This window comes from Neltuma alba, unplaced genomic scaffold (genome assembly GCF_004799145.2).
Source record: "Neltuma alba isolate B1F8T4 unplaced genomic scaffold, ASM479914v2 tig00010317_pilon, whole genome shotgun sequence".
NCBI classification, from domain to species: domain Eukaryota; kingdom Viridiplantae; phylum Streptophyta; class Magnoliopsida; order Fabales; family Fabaceae; genus Neltuma; species Neltuma alba.
The window spans coordinates 591,158-613,170 of NW_021635230.1; the positions used below are offsets into that span (position 1 = coordinate 591,158).

Consider the following 22,013-nt stretch of genomic DNA (forward strand, 5'->3'; position numbering starts at 1 on the left):
TCAGTACTAGTACAAGGCCTCTCAAAGACAAATACACTGAAGAGCACCTAACAGTCAAGCAGATATTTTTATACGTAGCAGATACTATATATATGTAGCTATCGCAAGAAGATAATTCCATAATGTTTTCCTCTTTAAATGTGTATTTCTGATTCATTGTTTTGCACACAAATTCACTATAAAAACAGTATGTTGGAATGAATGTAAGTAATGAGAGATGAGCATTGGTTTTCATACTTTTATCCTCCACATTCATCTTTTTCCTTTGCTCTTTATTTTCTCTTTTAAGCGATATACTTCTCCATAACAGAATAGATTTAAATCTTTATCTTGCTGGCTGTTTTCAGATACATTAATCAGAGTCTTTGTATACATCATAGGTAGTACACACACACAAACACACGAACATCATTAATGCTTACTATAAATGACTCTAAAGTCATGCTACATTAAGCTTCCAGAAACAGAGACAATTGTTATATCATGACAAATCTCAAGCACTGACGGATTAGTTTTTCTGAGTAAACAGGCTGATATTGTAACAATGTCAAACCCACTCCTTTGCAAATCATCTCTCTAATGACATAAGAAACTCACAAAGCTTATATGTATGTAGAGGGAAACAAAAAAAGCTTATATGTATGTACAAAGCCATCCCACATAACCTTGTATCAAATATCAATGAAACTTAATTTCAAGAAATAATAACCTCACTGAATTTTGATCCTCTGTGTGCATAAAATAATCCCAAAAAATTCACTGATCGACCAAGCTACTTAAACGATCCAAATCAAATCCAGAATCTTCATCTTTCTTTCATCACTCTGCTGCAATTGCATAACAATGACAAGATATGGTACTAGGAAAATGAAAATACTATAAAGAAACTTGCGCCAATTAGCCGGGTTTTGGAACAGAGAAAACTACCTTTTGGATGAAATCATGCTTCTGCGTGTCTTATTATCATCAACCTTTGTTGTTGCAGTTTCCTTCTCCCTTGCAGCTGCTTCTCTTTTTGTTTTCTTCCACTCTAATTCCATCGCCTTACTCAGTGCCTCAACCTTCTTCATGAGCATCTGAACACCCATATGTCAAACAATTTAGATGCACACATATATAGGCTCATCACTAGGAAAGAGTTTTAATGAATTACAACTAAAAATACGAAATTAATTCTATCCTAAGTGAGAAAATGGAAGGGTGCTACCTTTATTTCTTCATCCTTGGCCTGCAAACTACAATCTTTAGCTTCGCAATACTTTCTCAGGCTGATGACCTCTTTCTGAAGCTTATCATATAGAAAGCCTGAGACCACATCATTTTCATCCCCTCCAACTTCACTACTTATCTTGCATTTGGACTCGTCTTCCACGTTATTATTGTCATTAACATTCAAATTCATTATGTCTGTGTGCTTCATCTGCATTACTGTTTCATTTTCCTTCTCACCACTGTCAGCAACTTTACTTCTTGAAGATACCCATATGCCTTTCTTGAATGCATTTTCTACAGAACCATATTTGGCTTTATTATTGTCATTGTTGATTTTTATGTTTGGCTGATGAAAGAGAGAACCTCCAACAGAAGATGCTCTTGGTTGTGATGTGGATCTCTTTCTTAGTGCACCACTACTCGTTAGGAAACCTAAGATGTTGGACTTTTCTACTTTTGGAGACCCAGAAGCTGCAGAGGAATTCATCGCTTGACTTGAGATATTCTTCATTCCTTCTTCCAGTGTCTTTAGCCTTAGCTTTAGTTTATCCTGAAGAGAATAATAATGCCAGAGATAATATAGTTATAATTAAAACTGACTACGCTCAATGGAAGTCTATAATGTCAGATGTATCATAATATATTTACCTTTAACTGTGCCTCTGCCTTAGCTGTTCTATCCGATATCGCTAACTTGTCTTTCATCCTTTGCATCTCTGCCTGCACAAGGAAGGACATATTTAACTTTTGGGAAAAATCTCATTAAAGGAGATTAGAAATTATTATTCTGCCTAAGGACTAAGGTTACGTTTGGTACGGAGTACTAAAAATAAGAGATAAAGATTGGGATTGAAATTGAAAATATATGTTGAAAGGATGCTTACATGAGTGATTTCTTATCACATGGGATTAGGCAATCCCATATAGATAGGATTGGAGAACACCACCTCCCTTCATGGTATTCCCCAATCCCACATATATGGGTTTGTTTAATCCCGAGTATCATACGATTACTCATACTAAACACTTTTTTAATATACTTTCACATTTTCAATCTCAATCCCTATCCCTCATTTTTAATGCTTCGTACCAAACGGGACCTAAAAGTTATCATCAAGTTTTTGGAGATTTTGTTAAGACGTTGAAGAGTTATTTTTATATTATAGGGAAGTTAGGCTTAAATTTTAGGATTTACCTGCATAATCCTCCTCTCTTCAAGCCATTGCTTGACAGGCATGACTTTTTCATTTTCATCCTTCCACTCATTAGCCACAACAGTAGCTACTCTGTTGGCTGAAACTTTTATCCTTGCTAGTTCCCTCTCCAGTGTTCTCTTCTCTTCCTGTTAAATTAAGTACCAACCCATGTTATTGCATTGACCAAGTAGCAAGCTTCATCAGGTTAGAAAGTAAGATAATTAGACATCCTATTGTAAGATTATCACTCGCATCAGAATCTATGGAGGAGTCTAAAGCACCTGCAACTCAGAAATCTGTCGTTGATAATCCCGAACAGCATTAGCAGTGGCTCCACTAGCCAATATGACCTCTTCTAGTTGTTCAATGGTTTGGCTAAGTTTTTCGACTTCCAAAACCTTCTGGCGATGGGTTTTCTCTAAGATTTTGTTCTCCTCCTGTTCATGAAATGCTTAAATTTGCCCAATCACATCTCAAGATTCTATCAAACCAAAGAGGAAGAAAACAAAACATATATAGAAACCATGCCTTGCAAATCTCAATCTGTCTCTTCAAGTCAAAATTCTGATTTTGAACTTCCTCAACTATTAAAGCCCTGTCCAATGCACTCCTCAGAATCCTCTCTGCTTCAAGCAACGCCGATTCTTTTGTCTTCGTGAGCCGTTCCAAAGCTTTCTTATCTTCTTGTAGAGCTGCAATCTACATGGACACAACAGATAGTCTTGAAGTAAAAGTATGTAAACTTTTGATTATATTGTATTACGAAGGGGGAAAAGAATTACTAGTGAGGTAATATAAATAAGAATATTTTACACTAATTTCTCCTCAGATTTACTTTCTCGATGTGGTTCATACCTCATTCTTACACATCTTGATCTCGGCCTCAAGAGGAGCAATTACAGTGTGAACTGGAACTGATTCATCATCCTTTTGATTCGCATGTAACCTTCTGAGAGTTGTTTCTGCAGCATACTGTGCAGCCAATGCATCCTTCTTCTCATCACTCAACTTTTTGACTTCTAGATTCTGCAGATGAAAACGTTTTGACGGAGGATTCATGTTAGAGTCTAGCTCAAGCAAGTTGGGATATGGTTCCAAGAAAAAGAAATACTAACACCAGTTTAGCGTACCTTGTGCTCAACAATATCCTCTGCAACTCTTAGTTTTTCTTCCAGTTTGTTCACTTCAGTTCTCAGCTGCATTTGAAAACAAAAAAATTTAGAAATTGCAGAAAATCATGTAACAGTTTTGAGGATATGTTCTTTTTTTAAGTTGAAAACTACATGTCTCTATTATCTGGACCCAGAAGCCTAGAAATATATAATTCAGTCATTTAAAATTTATTGACTCTTGTTAATTTTAGAACGTCTACATTTGTCTCGTTTTTAACTGACAGATAAGGAAAGAGTAACAACTAAACAAACTTTTTTAAGGACTGAATTACTGTCACTCCTAGGTTAAATGATTAAAATATGTCTTTCAACATCAAAATATTAAACTTCCTTGATAGTTTTACATTTCTGAAGAAGAATTGCGATTAATGAGAATAAAAAGGGAAAATACCTCTTCTATGGCCTTATCCTTCAGTGATTCGGTTGCCCTTGAGGCCTTGATTTCACTCTGACAAGTTGCAAGTTCCCTAAGTTTTTCTTCAATTATATAATTATTTATTTATTAGTTTATACATATATATGTTATAATGACTTGAAAAATAATTAAAAAGCATCATTGAGAAAGAATGATAGGAGCTATCATTCCCTTGTTTTCTCGGGCAATCACTGAAACAGAAAGCATGAGGAGTAGACAAAGGGAACAATCAAACAGCGAAGCGAATTCAAAGAAGTACTTTCTTGAAGTGATCTCAAGTGAGGTACTTTCTTCAAACATTTTGTCGTCACTGACACAAACTTTTGGAAAATCATATTCCAAATATAAATCCACACGAACCCCATAATAGAATTTCACACTGCCACAAAACTTTTTGAAAGAAAAGAACGATACGTTTTGTCAGTTACAAAAAGCATCACTGACATGAATCAGCATAACCTTCAGAATCAAAAAGGGAAATGAAGAAACAAAGTGATGATACGCCACATGGATACAGTAACTGAAGAAAATAACAGAAGAAATTAAGTAGGTTTCTGAGCTCAGCAGTAAACAAAACAAACAGAAAAACTATGCAAATTCGTTAAGTTTCAGAAAATGCTGAGAACTAGACAAGAACATGACAAAGAAATTAACAAATGAATGAATGAACCAATTACCTTTGAGTTGGTTTTGCAAATGATCAGTCTCCAACACGAAGGGGTCAGGTTGAACATGAGGAACATCTTCTGCAGCATGATGTTCTTCGTAGCCCACCATTTTTGAAACTGTCATATAGCTTCTTATGTTAATGCTAAATTGCGAGGTTCTGAAGGGCAAGCGAAGCAGGGATAAGTGTGTGTGTGCGTGCGTGCGTGTATGTATATATAACTAAGAAAGAGAAAATAGGATCAGTGATAAACAAGAAAGATAATGATTCGAAGAAGAAATTGACCGTGAAGAGAGGAATGAGTTTCCTCTTTAGTGAAGCAAACTTGAGAATGGGATGACAGAGAAGCCGGCCAAGTCCGCTAGTTCATGTTCGTATCAGTAACGGTTACTTTCTAGTTTTTCTGCTTAATTACACCTTTTTTTTGGGTAATTTATTTAAAAATTTAAATTTGTTTCGAAATTTGAAATTTAAATCCACAATTCACCAGTTCAACGTGTGGGATCCAATTTAGTAGCTCCGTATATAAAAGTTGGGAAATTTCATTGCAACCACCTTTCTAAGGATTTGCTATTTACAGAATTTGTAAATAATGAATTATTTTTAATAATTAATATATTTGTAGAAAATTTTTCGTAAAAAGGTATTTTGCTATGTTTTTTATTTTGTTGAATTAAAACACAAAAGAAAAATTTTTTAAATGAATTTTAAAAAAAAGGTAAATATCATCCAACACCATATTTTATTTTTTAGGTGCATCCAAGATCCTAATCTAATTTATTGTGCGTTCAATACTTTGATATTATTTGTCCAGCACACAGCCAATACCACTTATTGTTATCTTTTTGGTTACGTTTAGTACCCTAATGTTATTTATGTTTTAGGATGATGGATGCACAGTAATTAAAATTTGGCCGCTAACTAGCTGTTAATTGATATGGTAATTAAGTGGTCTCACCCCATAAATAACATAAGTTTGAATCTCAAATAGTGTATTTATAGAGACTGCTTTAATATTAACACTTCCGACCTAACAAAGACTAGTTTCAAGACCAAAGTAACTTAAAAATACTTGACTTATACTAAAACAAAAATAAAATTTGGGGTGCTAAAAGCACTAGAATAATAACATCAAGGTGTTGGATCCTATTATAGCCAAAAAAAAAAAAATTGTGCTTACATGGATAATCTCATTTTTAACTTTTTACCATGACTAGTTTTACTGTGTGAACTTGGGATGCTCTCTCGTTGGAAAATGAATTATGACCCCCAAAAAAAAAAAAAAAAACAACAACAACAACGATAAGTACGTTGATCCGCGTAATTCCTCTTTTCACTTAGCAATTAGTGGCAAACAAAGTTAAGCATCAATCATGCATGTTCCACCAGATTAACCAAGATAATGCATTAGTTATGATCTTTTATTCCTTAATGTCCCAGTTTTTCTGGTTCTCATCAAACAATAGTATTAATTATTTGCTTAAAACACAAATAAAACATAATTAAAATATCTTATTATTCGTCATCATCCAACGCCTTCCTTACTTACATTGAATCATTGAGGGTAGGTATTATCATTATCTTTCTTCCATCACTTTTTCTATGGCCAAAATTATTAGTTCTTTCACTTCTACATACAAGAGCTAGCATTTTTCTTAATTTATTTTATTCCTTTTTGTTTACTTTGAATGTAAAATCTCAATTCATTTTTTACAGCTATAATTATTTTTCTAAATTCTCCCTATTTGTTAATCAATGAAAATTTTTTGAGTGCAAATAATTAAAAATAATGGTTCTTTAAGGAACTAACAAAATTTTTTTCTACAAATAACTAAAATAATTTTCTTAATCTCTGTAAACTTTTTTGATCAAATATAAATTATTTATTTAGCTATTATATTTAAAATCGAAAGAAATATTATCCTATCGAAAATGGACTGTTTTCTTTTTAGTTCCTAACTAAAAACAATTGAACTTTTTAATTGAAGTGTAATTATCAAAGGAAAGATAACATTTTGAACTATTCAATTGCTTAAGCGTGAAATCGGATTCTATTAGATCATTCTTTTCGTTCTTTCTACTTTTACCTTGACGCATGAAAAAGATAGGTCCTGTAGCTATATCCGATAAAAATTGGTGCTTATTGATCAAAATTTAAAAGCAATCCTCATCGATCTAAAGTGGCGTCTAAGTGTTCCTAGCCGAAATATTATTCCCCTTTTTAAAAATAATTAAATTCTGTAATGTTATATTAATGCATATTATCAATGTTGAGTATAACTAGTGCGAGTCATGTGTATCATGGAGTCTAAAAAACAAGCAATATTATTTATGACTCATGAACAATTTGTTGAACTTTTATATCACATACAAAATCTTTAAAAAAAAATACTATTCTTTAATATAAGAATTAGTAAATAAGTTAAATTGGATCATAAATATAAAATTTTAATTTATTTTGTCCCTCTTATTTGTCTATGTTGGATTTTAGGCTTGGATCTGCCCTTGATGGGCCGGATTGTTTGACCGGGTATAAAAAGAATATACCAATCAAATATCCAGGCGATATTGTGATATGTTTGACTTGGTCAAACACCCTGAATCATATCCAATCGGTTACGATATAAATCTAATTAATTTAATATTTAATTAATTAATTTATATTGTGTAGATTAAATATATATTAAGTATATATATTTATAATTAATTGTGATTGATTCTGGATTTGAATTCAAATATCATGATATTATGAGATAAGGATATATTAATATATCCTATCTCAAATTTTTTATCTGATGGGCTCAGTGGATATTTTGGCTACCCAAATTATCCCTGACAAAAGCTATAAATAGAGGCTTCCCCCCATCAGTTCAAATCACTCCAGTAGTAGAGCTTTCCTACTATATATATCTCTCTCTCTTATTTTCTTTCTTGCAAAGAGGTGCTCCGCTGTGCACTTAAAAGCTTAGACTTTTATAGTCTAGTTTAAGCATGAGCTAAGAAGATCCGACCTGACCCGACCCGAGATCCGACCCGGTATGTTTTCGATCCATTGTCCTTTTATTCTAACATTGGTGTCAGAGCCATAATGATCTTGAGGCTATCAATATATGTTATTCGTTTATTCTGCTGCTGTTAATATACCAATACATTCGGATGTTATACTCTTGTGTTTTAAACTCGAATACACACTCTGTGCATATATTTGAAGCTTGAAAACATTGCCTGTGATGCCGTGAGGTTCAAAAACGTGATCGAAATCCTTTTTTTTCAAAAGCTCCAACGTTGGCCGTACGAACCAGTTTTTGGGTCTTTAAAAATGATGTTTTTTGAAGAAAATGAACCCATAGAATTATAGAGCACCAAAATACGAGTTCATAGACACCTAAAATGCATAAAACGGAGCTTGGAGGCGGAAGATATGGGGGTTCAAAAATGGCGGGTCGCGACGGACCAGTCAGAGCTCCAGCCGGATCTGGGGCGACCCGGCTGGAGGTCAGGGACAACCTGACCAGCCCAAAACGGTGTCGTTTTGGGCTGGCCAGGACGCAGCGTCGCACTTCAAGTGAAACGCTGTGTTTCGGGTCTGGTGGACCCGGATCCTCCCTGGAAGTTCGGTCGATCGACCAAAAAAAATTTTTTAAAAAAAAAAACTTTACAAAAAAAAATTTTGAAATTTTTTTTTACGCCCTTATGGGCGCGTGGGGTCCACCTAGGGACCCTTTTGTCATAAAAGGCACATATATAGATTCCTTAAGACGTGGGGAATCAGATGGAATAGGTCAGGTAACGGTGAGAGGCCGGAAAGGCAGCGCATGTATGACGTCATACATAAAGGATTAAATATATATTAAGTATATATATTTAGAATTAATTGTGATTGATTCTGGATTTGAATTCAAATATCATGATATTATGAGATAAGGATATATTAATATATCCTATCTCAGATTTTTTATCTGATGGGCTCAGTGGATATTTTGGCTACCCAAATTATCCCTGACAAAAGCTATAAATAGAGGCTTCCTCCCATCAGTTCAAATCACTCCAGTAGTAGAGCTTTCCTACTATATATATATCTCTCTCTTATTTTCTTTCTTGCAAAGAGGTGCTCCGCTGTGCACTTAAAAGCTTAGACTTTTATAGTCTAGTTTAAGCATGAGCTAAGAAGATCCGACCTGACCCGACCTGACCCGACCCGAGATCCGACCCGACATGTTTTCGATCCATTGTCCTTTTATTCTAACATTGGTGTTAGAGCCATAATGATCTTGAGGCTATCAATATATGTTATTCGTTTATTCTGCTGCTGTTAATATACCAATACATTCGGATGTTATACTCTTGTGTTTTAAACTCGAATACACACTCTGTACATATATTTGAAGCTTGAAAACATTGCCTGTGATGCCGTGGGGTTCAAAAACGTGATCGAAATCCTTTTTTTTCAAAAGCTCCAATGTTGGCCATACGAACCAGTTTTTGGGTCTTTAAAAATGATGTTTTTTGAAGAAAATGAACCCATAGAATTATAGAGCACAAAAATACGAGTTCATAGACACCTAAAATGCATAAAACAGAGCTTGGAGGCGGAAGATATGGGGGTTCAAAAATGGCGGGTCGCGACGGACCAGTCAGAGCTCCAGCCGGATCTGGGGCGACCCGGCTGGAGGTCAGGGACAACCTGACCAGCCCAAAACGGTGTCGTTTTGGGCTGGCCAGGACGCAGCGTCGCACTTCAAGTGAAACGCTGTGTTTCGGGTCTGGTGGACCCAGATCCTCCCTGGAAGTTCGGTCGATCGACCAAAAAAAATTTTTTAAAAAAAAAAACTTTACAAAAAAAAATTTTGAAATTTTTTTTTACGCCCTTATAGGCGCGTGGGGTCCACCTAGGGACCCTTTTGTCATAAAAGGCACATATATAGATTCCTTAAGACGTGGGGAATCAGATGGAATAGGTCAGGTAACGGTGAGAGGCCGGAAAGGCAGCGCGTGTATGACGTCATACATAAAGGATTAAATATATATTAAGTATATATATTTAGAATTAATTGTGATTGATTCTGGATTTGAATTCAAATATCATGATATTATGAGATAAGGATATATTTATATATCCTATCTCAGATTTTTTATCTGATGGGCTCAGTGGATATTTTGGCTACCCAAATTATCCCTGACAAAAGCTATAAATAGAGGCTTCCCCCCATCAGTTCAAATCACTCCAGTAGTAGAGTTTTCCTACTATATATATCTCTCTCTCTCATTTTCTTTCTTGCAGAGAGATGCTCTGCTGTGCACTTAAAAGCTTAGACTTTTATAGTCTAGCTTAAGCGTGAGCTAAGAAGATTCGACCCGACCCGACCCGGGATTCGACTCGGTATGTTTTCGATCCATTGTCTTTTTATTCTAACAGTCTAAACTAACTCTCTTGATTGCATAAATTGAGGGAGTTTGCACCAAAAGATAGTTTCAATCTTTTTAGAGATATTAACATATATTTTTGATAAACAACTAATTTAAATATCATTCTTAATCTACTAAAATTAATTAAATATATCTTATATTAAGGATCAGGGTAGTATTTTTCTGGCATTAATGTTTTAGTTGTTTGATTTTTAAATATAAAATATGGTCTAATTGTTTTGTAGACACGGGCGAGCGTGAAATGTATGAGGCAAGATAATTTTTATAATCGTAATATGTGATATCGTTTGTTTAAATATATAAAATATGTAATTTTGAGAAATCTTAGATCTTCTATAAAGAATAATTTTTTGTAGATATTTTACTCAAAGCATATTTTTTTGATTCCAACCATAAAAGTTATTATTTATTGATTTCCATATTTTATGATATATTTATATATTTTTATACAGAAAATATTTTATTACTTAATTATTTTTAAAATTTGTAATATTTCTGCAAACATATATATATATATATATATGTTTTATTTCATCTACTGCATAAAATTATAGTAGCTTCTGAAAATAATAAATTTTCTTTTATTCTGATTTTAGGCAATTTTACAATTTTGAACAAAAATTGCAAAAAAAATTTTTTCAAATGCAATGTTTTTTCGGAAAAATAAGTACTTGTTCATTATAAAAAAGGAAGGTATTTTCAGCCTCCAAAAATATTGAGAGTATTTCCAGCATTTAAGATTTGTGTGACGATTATTATTTAGTTTTGAAACTTTAAAAATAAACAAAACATTTTTTCAAAAATATGTATTAATTAATATGTTAAACATAAATATTTATCTAATTTAAAAAGCTGACGACTGTTAAAAATAAATAAGTAAATACTTTAAAATAATGTTAAATATATGCGGAATTAAAATATTTTTAATTAAAAATACACTTTTAATGTAATTATGTGTACTTTAAATTATTTAATCCTCAAGATAGAAGTTAGACGTCACCATTTGAATAAAATATACACACACAATCAATTTTTAATCTGTCAGACCAAAAAAAAAAATATTCTTTTAATTAAAATAATTATGTTGCATATACTTCTAACAGTTGTCATCTTCGCTTTAAAGTATAATTAATTGTTAATTAATTTAAATAACTAAATAAAGATAAAGTGAGGGAAGCATCCAGCTGTTCATTCGTAACATGAAGATTGAAGCCATTTGGCAATTCTTGGGGTATAGGAGTTCTTTTGATACACGACAAAAGGAAAAGGCTTTACCAACAACAAAATATTATTAATCAACGAGAAAGAAAAATAAAATAAATAAATAAAACTGAATTTATCAAAGAGTCTTAATATTCTGCCATTATAAAATTGACTGTATATGCATTAAAAAATTATACACAATAATGTTTTCATTTTCGTTTTTATATAGTTTTATAAATTATTTATAAGTATAATTGCAAAATCTCACTTGAAGGAATTTGGATTTAATATTTTTATTAATCGAATTATTTTGTCACTTTTTTTCTTTTGCCAACGAATTATTATTTTATCATTAAACACTGTTTTGATAATGATGTGAAGAAAAGTGCGGTCAAGGTAAGCTTCGATTGATTCTCTTTATGGTCATCCATTTTAAAATATTGATTTGAGTCGCTGGCTATTAATAATTAATATGATTATTAGTATAATTAAACATAATTTTGTACAGAAGCTAAAATAATAACTTTATTGAAATAAATAATAATGAATATAATGTTGGCAAAAAAAAGTAATGGATAATACCAGTGTTCATAAATCATACATGGTGGCAACGCGTTTTAACTTTTAACTTTGGTCAATCCAGAAAAAGAATTATTTCAAGCCCTCGATATAAGCTTTAAAAAACTAATTCATGTATAATAAAAATTAGTTAAAAACAACAAATAGGTAATTATTTTTTATTTTTAAATATTTCTTTGTAATAAATGAGAAAATAGATTAAAAAAATGTATGAAGAAATGTAATAAGAGAAACTATGATAAAGGACAGAGAATAAATAACTAATATCAAAATTGAAAAAAAAAATGTATTAATTTTTAAGATAAATTTAAATTTAAGTTTATAAAATAGACTGTACTTCTCTCTAAATTTAAAACTGACAAATAGAAGCTGAGGGAGTAACAAATTAAATAACAAATTGTGTTATTGGGGTACGATTAGTTTTTAATTTTGTAAGAGTCAAAATTTACAACCAAAAAGAGATAGAAGAAGCACCATTAATTGGGTTTAAATGTGTTTTATGTTTCTGTTTCCTGTTTCTTTTTAAATTATGTGAATTGTCATAGCCAAATCGAATTAATCCATGATCCATAAAGTGTCAAATATAATGCTGTTGGCTGGTGCTCCACTTCGAAAGCCCAAATACCAAAAGGAATATTTGGTAATTATGATTTTTTTTGGCCAAAAGTAATTATGATTTATGAAAAGCAGCATATCAAGCTGTATACCAAAAAGCAGCATATCAACCTGGACATATTTAATTCATTGGTTAAAACACGAGAACTGAAAAATAAAACACCGAGCGCAACAGTGTGGATTCGATCATTCGACATGTCCGTTTCGTATGAGGGGAAACGAAGCGAAGGGAGGGGAAAAAAAAAAATCTTAATCAACTTGATTTAAAAAATAAAAAAATGGTATTAAAAATTTTAGGAAAAATTTAAAAAATACATTTGAAATTCCAAAATTTAAATCAGGAATGACTATTTTTCAAATATTGTCAATTGTTATTATTGTGTAGTAAGTAAACAAGACTGATTTAAAATTTTGAAATTCAAAAATATTTTTTTAGGATTCTCCCGAAATTTTAAGTTAATTTTATTTGCTCTTTTATCTTATATCTTCTTTTTATCAAAATTTTATAATATCACTTTTTTAATTTTTTTAAATCTAACTTATTAAAAATTTTCCTCACCTACCTTCCCCTCTAATTCTCTTATACCAAACATAAGGTTAGTGATTATAGGCATTTATATTTGCATATATGTCTGTATATGTGTATGGGGCAATATTATTACGATTTTAAACTTACAGAGTAAATTTGCACAAAAGATAAGTTTTTGGTGCCCAGTATTCCGTAATGAAAACTTTTGAGACAAATTTATATATCTTGACCTATTAAATAATTCAAATAATTAATCTACTATAGTTTTAACTGGTGTAGAAATTTTTTTCTTACCAGTTCCTAATTTAGTAATGGTTAGAGCAACTGATCCTATGTTCATGATAACAAATTTGAAGAAGAATTTATTTTACAATAAATTAATTAATTAAGATATTAATCAAATTTTATAAAAGTTATTAATGTGCTTTCACAAAGTTGTTTGATTGGTTCATGCTTTTTAAAACGTTTTGTAAATAGCATTTAACTCATATGAATTCTCGATAAAAACCAGTTCAGAAAAGCCTCACTCTTTATTCATAAGATATCTTTATTTGGCTTTTTACTAAAATAAGAATATATTGAAAATATGTTCATAATTGTTTTTAACTCTTAATTTGTCCTAGTTATATTCTTAGAATTCACATTATATTTTTTAGTATTCAACCGTAATATATTCAAGATAGAGATAAAGTCAAAAGTGACAGTGATTCTATCCTAGCCAGACTAAGCTTTCTATTGTTATATCTCATTTGGACTATTCTGATGAACTGAAGATATATTCTAAGTTATTTCTAACTTTTATTCTATCCTAATTCTATATTAAAAAGTTATTTTATCATATTTGAAACCTACAGAGTATCTTATCAAAGAGAAAATATTTACAGAATATATTAAAATACTCTAGAAGATATCAAAGATCGAACGGGAAGATTAAAAAGAAAATACAACCTATCAGAAAGCATTAATCAGAGCCAACTTATTTAGAAACAAACTTCAATGGGAACTTTCATTAAATGCTCTCACTTTGTATCTAACAAACAAATTCAAAGATCACAAATAGAAGAATACATTGAATGAAGAAACAGTGAGAACCAAGAGAAATCATACAAGGACTACAAGTGCAGAAAGAACATTTTTTGCAATAGTCTTTGAAAATTTATTTAGCATTTACTTTGTTCAAAGAGAAAAAGGAAGATTCACTCGATTATTATATACTTTGATTTATTACTTAGAATTATAGTATTCTAAGTGAGATATTCTCTTACGTATAGTAAGGGAGTGACTGCCATAAGGATTGAGGTGTTACCTTTGGTATATAAAGGTGATTAGTGTATTGTGATATCAAGAGTTTACTAAATCTTGGGGATATAATGAAACTCTCAGATGGATATATGTCAGTTGGATTGAACTAATATAAATATTGATATGTAGCATTCTCTCCTTATTTCTTCCTTCAAGACGATAGGTAATACCTTTTCCATCCTAATATATTTATATTAATCAAGTTTGATTTATTATTTATTAATTTTTTTTATTAACATCTAATTCACTTTCCTCCTGGGTGTTTAGCCATGCTCATAACAACTAGTGTAGAAAGTCAATAATCACAAACCTTATTAACGAAAATGCCATACTTTTTATATCATCTCCACAACAATTTGATGTAAAAGGGCCGCTATAAAAGTAATATTTTGTACTAGCTCCATTTTTTTCCCCAAAAGGCCATGCTAAGCTGAAGAATATATATTAAATAACAGAGCTCATCCAATCAGGACCACGACGATTCTTTACAACTGCTTTCACTAATGAAATGAAATCAAATTCTACCATAACATAAGATGGACTATGCATTGTTCTTGCCATTATCAGTGAATGTTTCATAGTTAAACACTCACCCATAAATTTTAAATAATTCATTTGTAAACTGTCTAATATATCGATTTCTTTTAAAGACAAAAAAAAAAAAGATACGCAAAATAATCAATATCCAAATATTAAATACTTTTAACAAAATTTAAATAGACATGTAGTTTAAGTTTATTCCGAATGTGAGGTTTGGACCACAAGTCTCGTTTGGCTAGGATATTAAAACTTTGGACAAAACTTGAGCTCAGTTTGTTTATATGAATATCTATTAGGACAAGTTCAGTGTGAATTTATAAATGTGCATATGCATTTTAACAACTAACAATAGTGAAAGAATAAATGTCCATATGACAAATTATAAATACTAAATTTAACAGCTAACATCAACAAAATAAGAATGGAAATTTACAAATCCTAGTTTATATTATAAGAGGTAATACAACAAATTATTAGTATTCTTAGGTGAATTCACAAGTGCCATTATGAATTTTAACAAGTAATAATAGCAAAATAATAAATGTGGTTGGAAAACTTGACCTAATGGATATAACTAACTTAACCTATATTTTATCCTAAAACATTTATCTCTTGACTAATTAAACATCAATAAGTTTTAGGTGAAACTTGTTGAAATAATAAATACAAATCACAGCGTTATGAACCATTTTAATGTAATAAAACTAGCAAAAAATTAGAAAACATAGGACATATAGCGGGGAAGGTAGGTACACTTGTACATTTAAATTAAAAGTTATAGTTGCATTAGTAGTTGCGTTTGAATTGTTGAGCAAAGGGTTATCCAAATTCAAATCATATTAACATTTTCAGAGACAGCCATTATTGTCGGAAAAACTGTGAGTGTTGACTGATGTAAGAGACAATGATATTGGATCCAATAAAAAGATAACGTCCTCAAGAATATATATTAATATGTGTGTGTACGTATATATTTATCTCCGGCCAAAAAATTAATTTTTCTTTCATTTTTTATATGACTTAACTGATATTTATGTATTAATTCCACTAAAATTAACAATCATTTAAAAATTAAAATCACGAATAATCTCATAATTTTTTAAAGTGATGATCACTAAAACTGACATCTTTCTAATAAAATTATTTTTTTTGTTAAACTAATATTGTAAAAATAAAACTATTTATACATCTTGACAAAAAATACCATTAAAAATGCAACAATAATAATTATATATGTAAAGAACAAACATTGAACAATAAAATAATTGCTCGAGATTCTTACATATTCATATAGTTATTTTTGAAATGTTGGATGTAAAACATTGTAAAATTGTTGTTAGCGGTATATATTTTAATAAATCATATGACAATACTGAGATCAATATTATATTGATCAAACAAAGAGTTTGGAGAGAGAAACCCGACATTATCACAGTTTGTGAATTGTACATTTACTATAAATTTTAGATTAGTTAATTAGTTATTTTGAATGAAATATAATCTATCCAATGGAAAAAAATCAATTTGACTATTGTTTTGTGGTAATTATGGGCTTCAGTTTGTCGTCATCCTCTTTGTAAGATTGAAGATTACCTCTTATCTTTGGGAGTCATATATAGATGTCATGTACTGCATGAGATTGAAGGTTACCTCTCACCTCAAAGAGAGTAATTTTTATGCATGTTATTTAAGAAAATTTAGTCATTAGCCAATTTGTTAACCACTTTAATTTAATTTGTTGATATATGGATGGCAACTTTTTTTTTAACCCCCAAGAAAATCTCATCCAAAGAAAGATCACCCTTCATAGAGAAGACGGGTTTTTTTTTTTAAAATATAAATTAAGAGTCCCTCCAAGTCAATTTAGACTTGAGACTAATCTTTACCAAGTTGGGAGTATTAAGATTATATTAAAGCTCTCCTAATAAATGTGCTTCCTATTATTCGGATTTGTGTTCTCCTCCTTATAGAGTGAAACTACTTACCATTTCTACTAAAAGTTTGTTGGCAAGATGCTCTCGTTGTAGAAACAATGGAATCATATTAGAATTCTTTAACATTTTAAATTTCATTATATTTAATTTTTTGGTCGAGTTGTTATATTTAAACTTTTCTTTCTGGAATATCTGTGATAATTCAATGCGGTTCTTTTATATAATTATATTCTTTAAAGGTAAAATTTACATATAAATAAAAATTAAAAAGAGACGCTTTCTTCAATATTAATTCTTTTTACCAAATCCCTTCTACACTTGTTACATATATGACTGCATTTTTATTTTAAATCGAGAAATAGTGCTAGCACAGTGTGTAACGATTAGCATCTTTTTTGGTCAATGCAATAAGCATCTTTTTTTTTTATCAGAATGTACACAAGTATTTTAATTAAAAATAAATAATTATCGGACCTACATATACTTAATTAGTAACCAACCATAATGCCAATCTCTTTTCAGTTTCATGCACTTTGCATATAGTGACTTAGTTGTGAAAGAAAGGCATGTGATGCTTATCCAAAAAGTGAAAAAGGAAAAAAATCGTGGGGCATATAATCAATTAATTAATCAAGTGATGATCTTTATATAAGAAACCCAAAAAGGCTAAAATTCAGGAAAAAAATTTAGCTAAATTGTATAAAAGAAGCACGGTTACTGTGTTTGTTGAAAAGTAATTGAAAATGAAAACCAGTCGCACGAGTTGCTTAGTTGGTGGCTAGAATCTACTTTGCTTGTTACTTTAACACTTCATTTAGCCTAATTCGCACTAATTTGCCACAGAAGTATAGAAGAATTCAGATTTCAGATTTAAAAGCAAAAGTTAAACGAAGCTAAGAGTATTATATTATTAATTATATATGTTAACAAAATTGAGTTGACAGGCTTCAATTCATTTTAATTTGGATGATAAAATGATTCTAGAATGCTTCCGCGAAGAAAGTGTTTGCCTTTAGAGAAACCTTAGATTTAAAGGAAGCAAAGAAGTTAGCCCACGCGACTCTCAATTATCTTTTGATTAATTTAATTAAATATTAATGATATACTCATTATTTCCATCATGATTAACAAATAAGAAAATATCTCTATCCTAGATACTACTCCTCCGGTCCTTAATGTTAACGTGGGACTTAATTAACCAATTTAAGTAGATTAAGAATATTAGTTAAATTAGTTAATATGATATGTTCTTTTTAAAACACTCTAAGCATCTTTATTAATGTCTTTCCTTTCTCTCATACTTGATTATTATAGAGAGAATATCAATAGAGTTACTTTGAAAAAAATTGATAAACATGTGAAATATGTTTTATATATAAAACTAATATCAACTTTCCAATTAAAGGGGTGTTTGGCAAGTGATAAAAGTGCTTTTAAAAAGCACTTTTCTGCAAATCAAGAAAAACTCCTCCATATATTTACTTCGTATATCGTAAAATTACTTTTAAAATTATAGTTTGATATTTATCTAAGGAATATATATATGTATAAAGTGTTATTTTGTTGATTTTAGATACAATCTAAAAATTATACAACAATTTTTTTAAAAAAATAAAGTCAAGATGAAATTTTTAATAAAATTTAAAATGAAGTTATAGATAAAACATGTTAACCGCTGGTTTGCTTAATTATAGTTTTAATCTTTTAAAGTAATTATACTCATTCTATTTTAAATATATGCCACTTTAGAGTTGGGATTTTATTTTAAATCATACTCATTTAGGATTTTAATAAAAAAACATATTTTTAATATAGTTTTTGAAATATTTCTCAAGTTTTAATCAAATTTAATTGCTAATAAATCATCTTTGGGTTATAAGAGGAGGCCCATTGTAAAACCCTTCACCTCAAAATCATAAAATTTACTACTATGGTAGAAAAGGAAATCTGTTAAAATGAACTACCATAGTAGAAAGAAATTTGCATATTTTTAGAAATTGACTTTCAAACTCGGGTCAAACCCAAACACCGTTGCATGCAACTAAAATCATTCATTCACATCCACTGGGCCTCCGAGCCTCCGGCCCGGGTAACAAAATACATCTACATCAACCCATACAAATGGTTTCCAACAACGTAAATCAAAGTTCCACAAACAATAGAAAGGGCCTCCGGCCAATTAAAAGTGAGAAGATACACTTCCTCCGGTTTACTATAAAGCCGGGCAATCAAAATATTTCAAAGGACCCTACTGTGGCAATATACAATTGGTCATACATAAACAAAGGCTAGAGGCCTAAAGCTAACCCAGCTCAAGCCTCTGTGTCTCTTCCCGAAGGCGCACGCCTAGAACCTTCACCTGAAAACATTGTAAACCACGGGGTGAGACAAACGTCCCAGTAACCAACCTTTCCAATTCAAGGTACTACTAAATAGGTGCTCGTGAGGTGTCAAGTGGGACATTTCACAAGTAATATTATAAATGATAGCCACAACAATTCATGCAAGTGCAATGATGCAATTCCCATCAATCATATCCCTCACTTTGGGGGATTTTTAAGAGCTGAACCTGGCCTATCCCTCACTATGGGGGGACGTAAGGAGCTATAAAAGGCCTATCCCTCACTCTGGGGGATGTAGGGAGCCAAGAGGCCTATCCCTCACTCTGGGGGACGTACTGAGCCAACCATCATACATTAATGGAGGCCTTACCATGTGGTAGTAACTATCAAAAACTCTCACCAATTCCTAATTCATGCATCATGCTCAAACCATAATCAAATAGTAACTGAACATTTCATAATTAACTTCTTTCAGTGGCATATCTTTCACAATTCCAAGATTCATTCATCATCAATCGAAACCCTACAAGACGGTTTTCCTTTTTATAGATACAACATACACTTTGAATATAACTGTTACTCGGAGCACAAAACATAAATCTACTCAGAATACCACAGAAGCAGGTACTGAGGATTGGAAAGTGGTTACCTCTCGCTTGAGCAAGGAATAACAACCAACAATACGGTCCGTGCACCAACGAGGCTCACAACAGGTCTACACAAGCACACAAACACACAACCATCATATATTAGCTTTCAAACTAATAATGTGGCCAAAACAACACTTGGGGACACAAAATTCCTAGCTCTAGCCAAAACTCTACCCAACTCAAAGGGTATAACCATCAAAACAATACTCCAAAGTCATAAAAGTCCATTAAACATCAAATCCCCTTTTTAAGCATCAATTCGAGTTCAAACCTTAAGGACCCACTATAGGAATTCAACCTCCAAACATCCCATTTGAACAATTGAAGTCTTAACAACAATCTAAACCGATTAAACATCCAATTTAACCCTCCTTAACATAATCCAATTCACAAAACTCAAAATCAACCTCTACATTATCATCCTCAATCACAAACCTCCTATTTCCATAAACCCTAACTTCAAAAACTCAAAGTTCTTCAAATCCAAGAAAACTACACCGATTAAAAACTTAGACTAACCCAAAGCAATCAATTAAACTCAAAACAATCGGTCAAAAACCTCAATTCCATCACAACCTAGAAAACTCTAGGGTTCCACCATAAATCCTTAGAAATTCCAAGAAAGAAAGTAGATTAGAGGTTAAAATCACTTACTTGAGGTAATGGATCCTTAGAAATGCCCCCTCCAAGCCAGAAATTCAAAACCCTAGCAGAGCCTCTCTCTCTGCCTCAGATTTTTCTAATTTTTGCACACTGAATGTAACATACTGTTTTTTTTTTAAAAAAAAAGATATCAATTAAAATAATATAATATTATTATTGTATTATTAAAAAAAATAGATACCCAGGCTTTCCACCGAATTCGGTGGAAAGCCTGGGCATCATTTAATGGAACAAAGAATAAGGGGGGGGGGAGGTGTTAATGGGCGAAGAAAAACGGGGAAGTAGCAGATGGACGTAGAAAAATGGGTAAGGGGCAGTGGAAAAATTTGAAACATGGAGGTATTATATATATCATCATCCCCCAGTTATCTCCTTCAAGTAAGAGCAAGAGAGTGCGAGAGAAAAAGAGAGAGCGAGAGATCAAAGGAAGAGAGAAGAGAGTGAGAAGCAAAGAGGGAAAGAGAGAGAAAGCTAAGTTGCAGAGCACCTGACAAGTTTTAGGGATAATTTAGGTACATAAATATGCTTCTTTTTACCATATTTTCTTTATGAGTATTTTCTATATATTTAGAACTTTATATTATTAGTATCATTATAATGTTTAGAGAAAATTTTACTGTTTGGGTATAGAGTAAATATAGAGTTTTGACAATATATGACTGTAGAAATTTAAAGATATATTATTAAGAAATTTTAATCGGTTTATTTTTGTTGAATAATTATTTTGAGAATTTTAAACTAAGATTTTAGTTGAAAAGTTTGTTATTTAGACTTGTAATATGTTTTTACCGATTAAATTTGAGTTAAATAATTTATTTGAGTTATTTAATATATTATTGAGGTTTTAATCGATTTAAATATTGAATAAGTTAAATATATATCTTTGAAATAATTTTTGAAGGCTTGAAAAATTATAAATTGAGAATTTTGTGAAATTAAATAAAGCTACAGTTTGTTTATAATTAAAAATATATATATACTTTTGTTAAATTTAAATAGCCTTATATGTAAATTATTTTTCAAAATAATATCTATTATAAACGCCTAGATTTGGGAGAGTTAATATATTTATGTAATTTTGATTTAGAGGGTAGTCTTAGAATTTTAGAGTAGCTTTGGAGTAGTTTTGAGTTTATGTTAATAAATATTTATGTGCAATTTTGTAGACTTGAGAATTTTAGAGTAATCTTTGTGTGAATATTTGTAAGCTAAAGAGTACCAGGTAACTCTGAAAATTCTTTCTTGTACATGTGAATTGTGTATGAATATATTGTGGATTTACTAATTATTATATTACTGAAATATAATATTATGATTTTTTGTAAAATAAATGTTTTGGTATGTTACCTGTTTTATTAAGGTTTGTTGCTAGTAATTATGATCAATATTTAAATATATTAATAGCTATGAAATTATCATGAGATATTGTTAAATGGTATATGAATTTTATTGCTATCTTATTTTGAATAATATATTTGAGAATATATTTATGATGTACCATTATTTGCATATGACATGCATTGTTGGGTTAAGAATAGAAGGAGATTGCATGGATATAAAATTACCA

General features: G+C 30.9%; 1 protein-coding gene across 1 annotated transcript; it reads right to left on the minus strand.

Moving 5' to 3' along the window:
- Positions 1-361: 361 nt before the first annotated feature.
- LOC114755678 (microtubule-associated protein 70-5-like) lies at positions 362-13,589 on the minus strand. The gene is made up of 12 exons (XM_028944546.1): positions 13,579-13,589; positions 4,673-4,794; positions 3,972-4,057; positions 3,539-3,604; positions 3,264-3,434; positions 2,937-3,107; positions 2,690-2,845; positions 2,408-2,554; positions 1,861-1,932; positions 1,208-1,762; positions 928-1,076; positions 362-827 (listed from the first exon to the last, which is right to left on the minus strand). Exons 2-12 carry the CDS (start codon positions 4,785-4,787, stop codon positions 806-808), a joined length of 1,710 nt encoding a protein of 569 aa, XP_028800379.1. The 5' UTR covers positions 4,788-4,794; positions 13,579-13,589; the 3' UTR covers positions 362-805.
- Between the last annotated feature and the right edge of the window lie 8,424 nt (positions 13,590-22,013).